General features: G+C 34.7%; 4 protein-coding genes across 4 annotated transcripts; 1 reads left to right on the forward strand and 3 right to left on the reverse strand.

Annotated features, from left to right (window-relative positions):
* Nucleotides 1-1,042: 1,042 nt before the first annotated feature.
* On the reverse strand, nt 1,043-1,971 carry LOC149476305 (chorion class CB protein M5H4-like). The gene is made up of 2 exons (XM_089712027.1): nt 1,924-1,971; nt 1,043-1,675 (listed from the first exon to the last, which is right to left on the reverse strand). The coding sequence occupies exons 1-2, from the start codon at nt 1,969-1,971 to the stop codon at nt 1,043-1,045; spliced, it is 681 nt and encodes a 226-aa protein (XP_089568153.1).
* Nucleotides 1,972-7,830: 5,859 nt separating this feature from the next.
* On the reverse strand, nt 7,831-9,025 carry LOC149476306 (chorion class CB protein M5H4-like). Its single transcript, XM_089712005.1, has 2 exons — nt 8,978-9,025; nt 7,831-8,442 (listed from the first exon to the last, which is right to left on the reverse strand). Exons 1-2 carry the CDS (start codon nt 9,023-9,025, stop codon nt 7,831-7,833), a joined length of 660 nt encoding a protein of 219 aa, XP_089568131.1.
* Nucleotides 9,026-9,256: 231 nt separating this feature from the next.
* LOC149476307 (uncharacterized) lies at nt 9,257-10,234 on the forward strand. Its single transcript, XM_089712381.1, has 2 exons — nt 9,257-9,307; nt 9,842-10,234. The coding sequence occupies exons 1-2, from the start codon at nt 9,257-9,259 to the stop codon at nt 10,232-10,234; spliced, it is 444 nt and encodes a 147-aa protein (XP_089568507.1).
* A 1,142-nt stretch (nt 10,235-11,376) lies between these two features.
* On the reverse strand, nt 11,377-12,949 carry LOC149476308 (uncharacterized). The gene is made up of 2 exons (XM_089712006.1): nt 12,908-12,949; nt 11,377-12,307 (listed from the first exon to the last, which is right to left on the reverse strand). Exons 1-2 carry the CDS (start codon nt 12,947-12,949, stop codon nt 11,402-11,404), a joined length of 948 nt encoding a protein of 315 aa, XP_089568132.1. The 3' UTR covers nt 11,377-11,401.
* Nucleotides 12,950-14,094: the final 1,145 nt, after the last annotated feature.

Genomic DNA, 14,094 nt, shown 5'->3' on the forward strand with positions numbered 1-14,094 from the left:
CATAAAATGTGTATATTTTTACAAACCTTAACATTAACACGAAGAAAGCAAATGAAAAATAAAGTATATTGTAAAACACTTTATTACTTAACAATAAAATTTTAAAATATTGATTTATAATACTTTAACTATATACATTTGCCTTTGTTCTTCTATTTAGATTCAAATACTTATTGCTATTTCATTTCTCGCTGTAGAGTACCTATAGAATTAATAGTTTGTGTAATTTATGTTTCGTACAATATAATAAGTCTGTAATTAATAATTAATGAATCAACGTAAACAAACGTTGGTATTTCTAATAAATAAATACTTTGACCTATCCAAAAAACAAAGGGGTAATTTTGTTACGTATCTGCATTCATATTACACTTAATTTATATAAAGATGATTATTTAGATAACATTCAATTAGTAACAACTTTTGTCTAGTAGTGTAAGTAAGTCCTATGCCTTATGGGTGTTAAACGATGACGAAATAAACATCAGGCAAAAGCTTATATCAGTTAGAAGTTAAAGACGGTAGCATACGTGATGAATTTTGTAAAAGTATTACTTTAAGGGCCGATTTTTCAATCCTTGGATAAAACTTACCCGTCCGATAAAGTATTACACGATAATATTAAAATGTCACCTGTAAACTGTCAAATACGGGCAATTAGAATACCTTTCATAAATGGTAGTTTAATACGTTATTCGACGAATAAGTTTTAACCAAGGATTGAAAAATCAGCCCTAAAAGAGCAACAAAATCTTAACCTACGGGTAAACACCATAAATAATAATATTTTCTCTAGTTAAAGACAAACCAAATGTGTGCTTTTTTAATAATCATTTTCACAGATTAAACAACATTTATTTAACGATCCATGATAATTTTTCAACTATGTTTACATGTACGTTTGTTGCATTTAACTATTATAATATGCTCCATAAAATATGTATATTTTTTCAAATCATAACATTAACACGAAGAAAGAAAATGAAAAATATATTATATAGTAAAACACTTTATTACATAACAACCAACAATTGTATAATACCTAATATACGGGTAATCCATTACAGCCTAGACTAGGTGCTAATCCTAGAGCTGGATTTCCGTAGCCACTCGCATATGCAGCATTGGCAAGCGCTGCAGAGTTGGCAAGCGCTGCGTTGCCAACTAAAGGTTCGTTTACTCCTTCGCTTACCATCCCAACGTTGCCATTCCCACAACCGTAAGCAACTGCTCCAGCTCCTAGAGCTGCTAAAGGACCTTCTACAGAAACCACACCGAGGAATGGCAGCTGTCCCGATACAGATAACGGTCCTTCGACTGCCATGTTATCTGACTGTACAGATACGCCAGTAGGTGAGATGGGAGATGACGTCATAACTCGTAAGCCACCGCCTCTTGATGCAGCTAAATCGGCAAGCGACAAACCGTATGTGATTCCGGGAATGCCAGTGACGATTGGCAGTTCAGATTCACAAGGACTAGCAGGAGCATATGCCAAGGGGTTTGCATAAGAATTTTGGTACATTCCTGGATATCCGTAGCCAGCGTATGGCCCGTAGGCATTTATGGCAGCGGCTTCTGCAGCTGCGGCGTTGGCAACTGCGCTATTGCATGCAATGGGGTTGCCAAGGCCGGCAATATTGTATACGCTACCTATGCTTTGACCGGCGATCATCTGGAAATAATGAAGCATTCATATAAAATTTAGTTTGGTTTAATAATAAATGAAATAATAAGATGAAATAAGATAATCTTTGGTTTAAAGAGATGTGAAACAAATGCGTATTTCATTTAATTACAACGTTACATTAAAAATTGTGATAATTTGCAAATATTAACATCACTTCCATATGTCTATTTTAGCGTACCTAGCATATAAACTTTCATAAAATTATTATTGTTTGTCAAAATATGATATTTTACCTGAATTAACATCGCCGAAGCAAAAACAAATAGTCCCCTTACCAACATTTTTAAATGAAAATTTCACGAAGAATGCCTCCTGTAATCAAATTCACCCTTATATATAGTTTACAAATTTTGTTTAATTACCAATTCAAATACCAATAACAAATTTTGCAATAATTGTTATCATTTTTTACAAAAGACTATCGTCTAATATTACGTATATTTTTTACGTCATCTGTTTCGTAAAATAATTATTTGTTTGAACGTATTTTATTATTATGGGTATTTGAATTTAGTTTACGATTTTTAAAACTGCTGCTAAAACTTTTCCTTGCCTTCTATGTACATAACACAGTTTAACATACGCTTGTTATTAAGTCACATAGTTTTAAAAATAGATTTTATTATAAAATTATGTTACCTAATATAAATGTCGTGTCTATCGTTTTTTCTATTGTTTCATTTGATGCAAGTATTTGAGATTTCATAATTAAAGATTTCATGTTATGTAACTTATTTTCAGTCTTTTAGGTGCATTAACATCAAACGAGCGAATGTTCATTATAACAGGCGTAGAGCATTCTTTCCTTGTTCTTAGTGCGTTCGAAACAGTTCAGTTCTTTGGCATATTATTATTATTATAATATATGATGTTACAGTACAATTTAATTATACAATATACATATATATTGTATAATTAAATTATAAAACTGACATGATTTAAAAGAGCAACTCTGGAGTTTCTTGCCGGTTCTTCTCCGTAGATACTGCTTTCCGAATCGGTGGTAAATGTTAAAATATGTAATGACGTTTCAAAAGTGCTTCTAGAAGAAGTCTAATTGAATAAATAAATGTTTGAGTTTGAGTTTGAAAAGATTTTATGCAATGTTCTAATGCTAAACAACACTGAATACGAGTTTTGATTTACACTAAAAGATCACGAAATAATGCTCTTGCTCTAGCTCTATATTCATTTGATGTAAATGCTTTTTTTTATATTTTTATAAACTCGAAAGTTTGTAAGAATTATGTAAGTAGAATATGTTACTCTTTCGTGCGAAAACAACTGAAATTATTTTTGAAGTGAAACTTCTTTATCGGGGTTGGTAAAAAATTTAGTGTAATATTTTTTCGTTACGCGGGACATTTTTCCGTTACGCGCATTCTTTTTCTTATCCCTACCATGCGTGATTGACGTATTTCTGTAAAGTTGCATATAGTAAATTATTTTTTGAAAATAAGGTCATAAAGAAGTTTCACTTCTTACGTGTGTACACTAGTACATGCACACATTTTTATTATACTTGGCAGTGCAGCTTATGTTCCAGAATAACATACAAGCTACAGAATTATGCCTTGTCTTTGCGAAACCAGACGGCAAAACTATTTAGTATCCTATATTTTTAATTCTTTATTCCAAGCATAGTCAAACAATCAAATCAATCTAAATCAATCTTTTTTTTTTTTTTTTTTTTTTAAATCTTTATAGTGTACCACAGTACAAATAATAATACACATACATTCACATAGTCGTTAGTAGTCAATGTAAGATTCGATGGACTATGACCTTTATATTTAGCTTATGTTATAGATAACAACGTCCTTATTTTTGAAGTGAAAACTTCTTTAGCGGCGTTGGGTATAAAATCTTAAACTCGCGTCAGGACACGTGGCCTGATCGAAAAAGCGTAAGACGGACTTTTTTTTTCTTAGCCCTTATATTCCATGCGTAAGGATACCATTCCAAAATATCAAACATGCTGAACGTTAATAATCAAGTTTTCACTTCTGCCGGCACTCCCCCAGTGCAACCCGTCTTTTTAGCATGCTCTATCCCCTGGAAATTTACGGTACAACAGTAATTGGAGATACAAATAACGTTGCACCTGTAAACACTGAATCGAGTCCTGGAACAGATTCTAGTTCAGTTCTAGGTAATTCTGGAAGTGCCAGATCGATTCTTAATGTTGCCAGAGCTTCGAGTCTTGCCAGGGGAAGCCTTAAATCTGTGTTTCCTCTAGCGACGAAAAGTCTTATATTAAACTAGCTGTTCCCCGTGGTTTCACCCGTATTGCTCCGCTCGTGTTGGTCTTAGCGTGATGATATGTAACCTATAGCTTTCCTCGATAAATAGACTATCTAACACCGAAAAAAATTTTCAAATCGGACCAGTAGTTCCTGAGATTAGCGCGTTCAAACAAACAAACAAACTCTTCAGCTTTATAATATTAGTATAGATTACAATATAAAATACACAAATTCTAGATAATCTTGTACAATTTCTGAATTTGTAACATTAGGGTTCTAACTGTTCGTTAAATTACTAAACACTTCTTTGCAATAAATTTAATAATATGGTTGCCTGGAAGAGATTGCTTTAAGCAATAAGGCCGCCTTTTGTGCACTTACCGTATTCATGTTTTCTTGTTAAATTATGTTTTTATTACTGGTACTTGTACAATAAAGTGTCATAAATAAATAAATAAATAAATCTGTACAATTTTTTGTTGGTATGCAGTAGGTATAAGTGTACAAGTATTTTTGAGTGTTTTGCGTAAACGATGATGTTTATATCATGAATAAAGTCTGTGTGCATCCATAGTGTGTTTATGTATACCTATGTGTAAATGCATTAAATTTTTCTATGAATTTCTATTTCTATTTTAGATGTAAATGAATGAAATCTCGCAAGAAAGGCAAATTATGTTGTGTCATTCAAGTTTCAACTTATGTAAAGATACTGTATGTACAAAACCTAGGCAATGTATAGAATACCGAGGGCGTTCAGGCGATGCATGAAATATTATGATTAATATTTTCCATTACATACTTTACCTTGGTAATATTTTATACAATGATAAGGGATCGTGTAGAGAACCTGTTGTTTCACAGGCAATGTGTAAAATAAATAGACTGTCCTACTAATATTATAATTAATGCGAAAGTTTGTGAGGATGTGTGTGTGTGTGTTTGTTACTCTTTCACGCAAATACTACTGAACCGATTACAATGAAATTTAGCACACATATAGAAGGTAACTTGGATTAACACATAGGTTAGGTTTTGTCCCGGAAATCCCACGGATACGGGAACTATGCGGGTTTTTCTTTGAAAATGCGGGCGAAGCCGCAGGCGTAAAGCTAGTGGTCTATATTTAGCAAAGTTAACCGACCTACCTATAAAATAAAGAGTAAATTAACATGTTCTTTGAATAAAGTTTATTAATGTTAACAATTCGGCCTAAAAATATTCATTATGAAACATTTTCATAGATAAAAAAAGCGCATGAATCGTACATTTCTGTTACTACAGTAAATCACAACATAATAACGTTAAACTAGAACAATGTACAGGCTTTATAGCCTATTATAACGTATCGTAATTTTGTCACCGGTAATCATAATATATGGTCTATGTAATCCATACTAACATTATAAATGCGAAAGTAACTCTGTCTGTCTGTCTGTTACTCAATTAATTTACATGAAGTTTTATTTTGTTAAAAAAATAAATAGAGACATTTTGATACCCGAGAAAGGACATAGGCTACTTTTTACCCCGGGACATAGGATAGGTTTTATCCCGGAAATCCCACGGGAACGGGAACTATGCGGGTTTTTCTTTGGCTGCGCGGGCGAAGCCGCGGGCGGAAAGCTAGTAAGATATAAACGAGAAAGTATTAATAAAAATAAAAAATTCTGTAAAATTAATTAGATCCAAATTAAAGTCTTTTAAGTTATATCAAAATTTAAGTAAATTATTTATGAAGCGCACAGTAACTTATGAAACAAAAGTAAATTATCGGCTGCGTATTCGGTATTGTATAGAATATAGTTTGGAAAATCCAAAAGTGCACGCCTCATAATTTTTTTTTAATAATTATTTATTAATTATTATTTTTGTTTATTTAATAACAATTAAACCACATCGAATCAGACCCTGAAAAATGAAAGGGTTCTATTCCTGAGCATACTCAAGCGTAAGAGAAAAAAAAGACTCGATTAGTAAAGTATTTCGGTCGCTATCGTGTTATTAGTCAGTTCAATAAAGAAACGAATCTTCAATGGCGGCCAAAGCTGACTTTGACAGATGGTAGGATCATCAAAAAAGAAAATAAAAATAACGTAAATTGATATTTATTTTATTAATTATTTCAAATTGTTTGTTGACAAACTTTTTTGTTATTGTATTTGTGTATTTATATGAATTATCATATTTACGTATACAGAATGTAATAAAATCCCCATAATACTTGTAATAAGCTCATAAAACTGAACAACTTTTCCCAAAGAACATATTTTGTCAAATTCCAATAAAACATTATTTACTTTCGCAAATGCATAATTGTCATTGTAAATTTATGATAAAAACTATTATAGGGAAAATCAAATACATTTTAGTGATTTTATTTTTCCATTTTGTTTTGCATACCGTACGGCCGTGTGTGAGCGAGAGGGAATGATAAGCGCCGTCATTGAAGATTCGTTTCTTTAAAGAACTAACTAATAACAAGAAAAAGGATCCGCACATACAGACACACGGACGTCCAAGACAGAACTTTTTTAAACTGTTTTTTAACTAGTTTAAATAACAAAAATGACATCAAAAATATCATGAACGTTAAAAATAGTGTTTTTTCTTAATATGTGTGTGTATGTATTATCTTACAAGTGCAATGTATGATACATAAAGACATTTTAAGTTTGAAAAATCAGATGTTTTGCGCGAAGTGACAGTAGTACCCACCTCAACGCTTCGCTTATGAGGCGTGCAATAGGCAAAGTATAAAATGAATACTTTTCATACTCAACTCATTGTCTTTCTCCTCATCCTCAGTCTCATTCTCACTCTAGATTCTAGACCTTCGATTTTGTTAAAAGTGAGAAGTTAAATTAATTTATATTATTTACTTATAACTTTGTAATTAATCATTTTAATATTATAGTCAGGTTTTTACGCAGTCAAATTATCATTAATTATTTGGCAAATATTTAGTTAGTTAAAATGTTAATTTTAGTTAACATTTTATTTATGTCTCTACAATTTTTTTCTAAAATAATTATGAAGACCTGTATTTATAATAATAAGTGATGCCTTAATAAAATTTACTCATTGTTAATAGCTATTTGCTACATAAGTACAATAATAATATGTAATCGTATCGACCAATCAAAATATGACATAAATATACCTAAATAAATATATTTCAGGACAATTTTCACACACGCCACGATCTGATCCCATACTAAGCTTTCGCTTGTGTTATGGAAACCAGATGAGATGATAAACATACATAGATAATTTTAAATAAATACTTATATAAGTAGATAATAAAGACCCATACACAGAGCAAACGTCTGTGTTCATCACACAAATATTTGCCCGGGTGGGAATCGAACCCACGACCTCTGGCTTGGAAGTTGGAAGGCAGGGTCACTACCAACTAAGCCAACCGGTCAGTCGAATAGAATATAGAGCATTTATAGTACGAGATCCTAATTAATCCCTCAGCCCCCGGAATCACAGACACAATAGAAAATCTATTGTGTCGTGGCCCGATCGGGCCGCTCGGTGGTCAACTTTCACCTAGATAACCAGATGAGACGTATTTTTTATGAAATATAATTATAGCTTTCCGCCCGTTTTCAAAGATAAACCCGAATAGTTCCCGTCCCCTTGGGATGAAACCTCTATATCTCTATCCTATAAGTTCCTTTCCGAAAATATATTGTCATTTTATATTATGTATTTGTTATTAATTTATTATATTAATTTTTTATTAAACCTTTTAATTCGATATCCGAAGACATCACTACTTTAACTATAAACATGTGTATGATTAAAATCATAGATCAACAGGGATTGCAATCAAACCACGATATAACCATTCAATACATTTATTTTGTGTGATTGTGGTACTTCTTAGATTCTGCATCCGCATCCACGGTTGATGCCATTAATGCCATTAATGCCATTGATGCCATAAGCAGAGGATAGAGCAGCACCAGCCAGAGGACCGGCGAAGGGAGCGCCATAAGCACCGGCGCCGTAAGCTCCATAGGCACCACCGTAAGCACCAGCTCCATAAGGACCGTTCAAGTCCTCGCTCAAGATGCCAACATTGCCGTTTCCACAGCTGTAAGCAACACCACCAGCACCAGCGGTTGGCAGAGCACCTTCCAAGCCAACGGTACCCAAGAACGGGATCTCACCGGCGACAGCAAGAGGACCTTCGAACGCGTTCTCAGAGAGGAGGGAGACACCGTTTGGTGCGATGGGGGAGGAGCTTGTTACGGCAAGACCACCACCGTTGGACGCGGCCATGCTTGCGGGGGCGAATCCTCCAAGTCCGTAGCCGTATCTTGCTTCAGCAAGGGCGGCGTTTTCCCATTCAGCAGCGCGCATGCGGGCTCCAGCGGCTCCCCATTCACCACATGGCAGGCTCATCTCTGCCCAGTTCCAGCCTTCGCATCCTGGCCAGCCATAGCCCTCTGGGTAAGCGTTGAAGGATCCAACGCATTGGCTAGAAATAGCCTGGAATTCAAAGATATTTATTAATAGATGACAAACATGATCAAATCCTGTCCTATATTATTTCTTTATTTCAATTGTTTATTGAGCATGATGAAAAATAATTTTGCTATTTCTGTACTATTTTTTTATTTATTTATTTTGACATAGACTCATATTTTTGCATACTTTTGAGTTATTAATACTTGCTAATAGGAAAGTTTCAGGTAGAAAAGAAAATGTGGTAATTAAAAAGAATTGTAAATGTAACTACATATACAATTGAAATATTTTATATTGATGACTGTAGGTCACTGTACGTTTATTATTATCAATTTCTTATCTCGTTACCATAGTGACCACATTCTTAATCGTTCTTAAGTTTGATTTGAGTTTTACTTTGAAAATTAACTATTGATGTTATAATAGGCATAATTAAACAAGGTTTTAAGTTCCAAGTTCAGGATTTGGTATTCGATTTTAGATGACTTTTCCGATGGTTTTCCTTTTAAGAACTTTTGAATATTTACTGGACAATTGAAATTTAAAGAAACCTCACCTGGATGAGCAACGCCTGAGCGCAGAATAAGGCAATTTTGAAAGACATATTGTTGTTTATTCGACTGAAAAGTGAATGATTTTCGAATGAAAAACATTACCTTTTATACCACAAATTACTTAATTCAATGGTGTAATGTTTAGATAGTTTGTTTTTAATTTTAAACGTAAATATTTAACCTTGTTATGTAACCTATTGATAAAGTTCATTAGGACATTTAGGTATATAATGTGTTATAGTTTTTAAAACATCCATTGAGTTCACAGATCGTATTCAAACATGTCTCCTCTTTCCTTCATTTTCCTCTGCATCCAAGCTTGCTTGGTCCAGGTAATTAAAAAAAAAACAATAAGTTTAAGTTTGAAAAGTTTTAAAGTTAACTGTCATATTCTTATAGTGTATAATGTAAATAAGCATTTTAAAAATATTATAGTCATATTTTGGTTTTCCAAAAATATTTTAATTCCTTTTTTTACCATCCGTGATATTTACGATGATTTATGTAATATATAAATTGATATTTAGATACATTGATGTCATCTCAGCAATTTAATTGTAAGAACGTGACAATACGCTTCTTTTTGGATATTGTTATTAATATAGAGTATTTCATGCATTTTTTAATCTTAGATAAGAAACTCAGTCATTGTTCAATGGGTAACCTATATATGGTATTAATTCATTGTAATTTTTTATAATTTTGTATTTTTTTTGTGATTTTAACTTTAAAAACACCCACAATATTATGGAATGCATCTTTTTACCATGTTCTCTAGCGTCTTATATTTAGAAATATGTTTAAAACGATAGATATACTTATAGCGATTATTGAACTTCTTATTAATCGTAATTTGGTTTTTCCAGAATGCATTGGCAAGCTGCGGCGGTCTTGGCTACGGCATTGGCCCTGGCCCCTACCTCCCCGCCAGCCCCTGCTCCGGCCCACTTGTAGAAGGCCCATACGGACCTTACGCCGGACCCCTTGCTGGTCCCTTCGCTGGCCCCTACGGTCCGCTAGCCGGTCCCCTCGCTGGTCCCTTCGCCGGTCCCTTCGGAGAGCTCGCCGGAGCGTACGGCGGTGAAGGCATCGGTGACGTCACCGTGTTGGGAGAGATGCCAGTAGCTGGTACCACCCTGGTCACCGGTCAAGTGCCAATCCTCGGTGCTGTGCGCTTCGCGGGAGACCTGCCAGCTGGTGGTGTGGTCTCCATCGCTGGTAGCTGCGGCTGTGGATGCGGTAGCCAATTCGTTTACTAGATGGTTTAATAAAAACTGTTGATTACATTCACATATTTGTTTTGATTACCAATTCTTTTAGTATTATGAAGTAAATATGTTAAGATTCCAGAACCAAGACACATACCTACTTAACTTACTTATTTAACTTAATCACACATAAACTACAAAAAAAAACTTAATTTATAAGACAATCGTCTGATTATAAATTAAAATCTCTTGCTCGCACGATAAAAAGAAACATGTTCCAGACAATATGGTGACGACGCGGTTGGCGCAGTGGTAAAGTAACTGCCTACTGAGCCGACGGTCCCGGGTTCGATCCCCGGTCAGGGCAAATATTTGTGTGATGAACTCAATTATATTTTGTTCTTGGGTCTGGGTGTTATTATCTATATATGTATTTATTAAATATTATATATTATATTTATCGTCGCCTAGTACCCACAACACAAGCCTTAATTGAGCTTACTGTGGGACTAGGTCGATTTGTGTAATAATGTCCTATAATATTTATTTATTTATTTATTTATAATATTCTACAGGATGAAAGGAAACTTCGCTAATCAGCTGACCGATTTCCATACACAGTCCAAATTTTTTTCTACGAATTCAGCAAAGTTGTAGAACAAAAGTTGTTCAGTTTCATGAGTAGAAGCTCTTGTCTAAATTCGTCAAACGTCTTACCTTACACCTTTTCATTTGATTTGATTTGATTAGATTTGATTTGATTTGATTTGATTTAGAGTGCGAGTGAGAGTGAGAGTGAGAGTGAGATTGAACGTGAGAGTGAGAGTGAGAGTGAGAGTGAGAGTGAGAGTGAGATAGAGAGGGAGAGGGAGAGGGAGAGGGAGAAGGAGAGGGAGAGGGAGAGGGAGAGGGAGAGTGGGAGTGGGAGTGGGAGTGGGAGTGGGAGTGGGAGTGGGAGTGGGAGTGGGAGTGGGAGTGAGAGTGAGAGTGAGAGTGAGAGTGAGAGTGAAAGTGAGAGTGAGAGTGAGAGTGAGAGTGAGAGTGAGAGTGAGAGTGAAAATGAAAATGAAAATGAAAATGAAAATGAAAATGAAAATGAAATCCGGATAGTGAAAAAATCATTCTATTTTCATAACAATAAAACATCAATTATTGCTGAATACATTTATTGTTCAAAACCCATTTCATAAAAGTACAAAAATCAATAGCAATTGTAGTTTACTTACATCCACAACCAGTATGAACATAACCGTAAGGATAAGTAAAACCTGAGTAAATTGGAAGACCTGAAGTTGAAATTTGAGTTATTCCATATTGGTGTCCAGAAGATTGGCTAGATTGTCGAGATTGTCCAGATTGACCAGATTGTCCAGAAGAATGTCCTGACGAATGTCCAGACGAATGTCCAGAGGATTGTCCCGACGAATGTCCAGACGAATGTCCAGACGAATGTCCAGAGGAATGTCCCGACGAATGTCCAGACGATTGTCCAGAAGAACTGCCAGATCCAGAGGAAGCGGAAGCTGCTGCTGCTGCTGTACTTACAGCTGCTCCAGAATTAGAAGATGCAGCTGCAGATGATGCAGCCGCAGCAGATGTTGTGGTAGATGACGCAGCTGTAGAAGACGCTGCTGTGGATGTAGCACCTGAAGATGATGCTCCTGTTGCGGTAGCAGCGGCAGTTGCTGTAGCAGACGACGATCCTTTAGACGATCCATGTGAAGATGATCCGTGGGCTGAGCCATGTGACGAAGATGCTCCATTAGATGATCCTGATCCGTAAGATCCAGAATATCCTGGAGCCAGACCGTAGTATTCACTAATAATCCCAACATTGCCACCACAACTATAATCTACAGCACCTTGACCAGTCGAAGGTAACGCAGCTTCGAAGCCCACAGCACCAAGGAAAGGCATTTCACCGATGATAGATAGTGGCCCTTCGATGGTATTCTCGGAAGTGATGGTCAAGGTTGTAGGAGCGATCGGTGATGAGCTGGTGACAGTGAAATAGTTCGGTGATGAAGCGGATAGAGAGTTGAGGGTGATGGGTTTGAAATCGTAGCAGTCGCATGGTCGAGGGGGGCAGACGTTTTGATAACCAATGCATTGACTGGTTATTACCTGAAACGAAATGTTATAGATTAGAATTATACATTGAGGAAGTGTAAGTAAAAATAAATGATAGAGACAAATTTGAATATGCATAGTTACCCATGTTATTTGATTTAAATTAATAATAATTAATCTGTTTTAGTTTAATGTATGTACATGCTCATAGACCGGCTTTCAGTAACCTTCCAGGAATAAACTTTTTTAATTTCCTCTACTAATAGGAGCCAATTTGTCAAACATTTGTTTTTTTTAATCCTTCAGGAATAAAAATATGAGGATAAATTAAAATTTTAATAAGCCATAAAGAAAAAATATTTATTCTTATTCTTTGAAAATAAATACAAGTTTTCTTTAATCCATACTAATATTATAAATGCGAAAGTAACTCTGTCTGTCTGTCTCAATCACGCCTAAACTACTGAACCAATTTGCATGAAATTTGGTATGGATATATTTTGATACCCGAGAAAGGACATAGGCTACCTTTTATTGCGAAATATGTACCACGGGCGAAGCCGGGGCGGACCTCTAGTTCTTTATAATTTTAAGAATGAATTGTTATAGCAAACACTTCCTAAGAGTCAAAAATAAAATAAAACTTAACATTACCTGTACTAAAACAGCTTGAACCAAAACGATTACTTTGAACATTTTGCTATTTGTTTAATTTCAAATACACAAAATGAATTCGCTATGCCAAAACTATGCAAAAATACACTATTTATAGGGACTTAAAAATAATGTTATCAAAGAAATTGGCACATGCGAATTTGTACGTGTTTTATCATTATAAAGAATGGTTCTTTGGTTATATGCGAAAGAGGTTACAGGTTCGAACCAAAATAAATAATTATTTTGAAAAAATATTATCGTTTGGTCTATTTTATCGTATGGCTGTATTCTACAGTGCTCATATCCATTTATCTAATTTTATACACAACTATATTTTTTTAAGAATTGTAATGTTACATCTCTTTCTTGACCTTATTTAGGTTTAAGTCAAATTGTTTCAGTATTAATACATAATAATTAAACTTCTAATAAAAAATTACAGGGGCACAAAACCTTCGCCTTTTTAGAGATGGCAAAAAATGTTATAAATACGTTGTGCTAAATAAGTCAGCAATTTATAACAAGATCTTTATTATTTGTATTATTGTGCGTTGCACGAGAGAGTTCCCCTGCCGTTATGTTGGCCTACCTGACTGTCAAAAACGTCAAAGAGCTAAGAAGCGTTACAGAGTTGTCGAGGTTTTCCGAAATTTATAAATGTTTTAGAGATTGGCATCATGCCGCATTCGCTTAGAAGTGGTGAAAGAGAAATGGCTCTGTAACTCTTCTAAGCTCTTTGACGTTTTTTGACAGTCAGGTATGCCAACATAACGGCAGGGGAACTCTCTCGTGAAACGCACTATAACTCCGCCCAATTATTATAAGATGTCAAACCATAATTAATAAATACATGGCAACAAACCAAAACGTCGTCTAATGGTGTCACATGACGCATTGTAACACCCACAGCAATATTTGATTAATATTATGTTCTTATTAAAGCATTCTTGAGATAAAAAGAAACAAAACTTAAGTTTTATCATGTTTTTATTCAGCTAGGAGTTATATAAATTTGAGAAATTAAATAAAAATCTGACTCTAAGTTATAGCATACTAGCTTCCGCCCGCGGCTTCGCCCGCGTGATGTTTTGATAAAAGGTAGCCTATGTTCTTTCTCAGGGTCTAAAGATTGTCTGTGCCAAATTTCATCAAAATCGGTTGACAGGTTTCTGCGGGAAAGCGTA

Source organism: Colias philodice, chromosome 28 (genome assembly GCF_061535455.1).
Source record: "Colias philodice isolate Cphi_HAF_F1 chromosome 28, ilColPhil1 Martin Lab GWU primary, whole genome shotgun sequence".
Lineage (NCBI taxonomy): Eukaryota > Metazoa > Arthropoda > Insecta > Lepidoptera > Pieridae > Colias > Colias philodice.

Coding starts and splice junctions, on each gene's coding strand:
- LOC149476308 (XM_089712006.1), bottom strand. CDS start 12,949: ATGTTCAAAGTAATCGTTTTGGTTCAAGCTGTTTTAGTACAG. Junction 12,308..12,907: donor TTCAAGCTGTTTTAGTACAG/GTAATGTTAAGT, acceptor ATTTCGTTTCAG/GTAATAACCAGTCAATGCAT.
- LOC149476305 (XM_089712027.1), bottom strand. CDS start 1,971: ATGTTGGTAAGGGGACTATTTGTTTTTGCTTCGGCGATGTTAATTCAG. Junction 1,676..1,923: donor CTTCGGCGATGTTAATTCAG/GTAAAATATCAT, acceptor CATTATTTCCAG/ATGATCGCCGGTCAAAGCAT.
- LOC149476306 (XM_089712005.1), bottom strand. CDS start 9,025: ATGTCTTTCAAAATTGCCTTATTCTGCGCTCAGGCGTTGCTCATCCAG. Junction 8,443..8,977: donor CTCAGGCGTTGCTCATCCAG/GTGAGGTTTCTT, acceptor TTTGAATTCCAG/GCTATTTCTAGCCAATGCGT.
- LOC149476307 (XM_089712381.1), top strand. CDS start 9,257: ATGTCTCCTCTTTCCTTCATTTTCCTCTGCATCCAAGCTTGCTTGGTC. Junction 9,308..9,841: donor TCCAAGCTTGCTTGGTCCAG/GTAATTAAAAAA, acceptor TGGTTTTTCCAG/AATGCATTGGCAAGCTGCGG.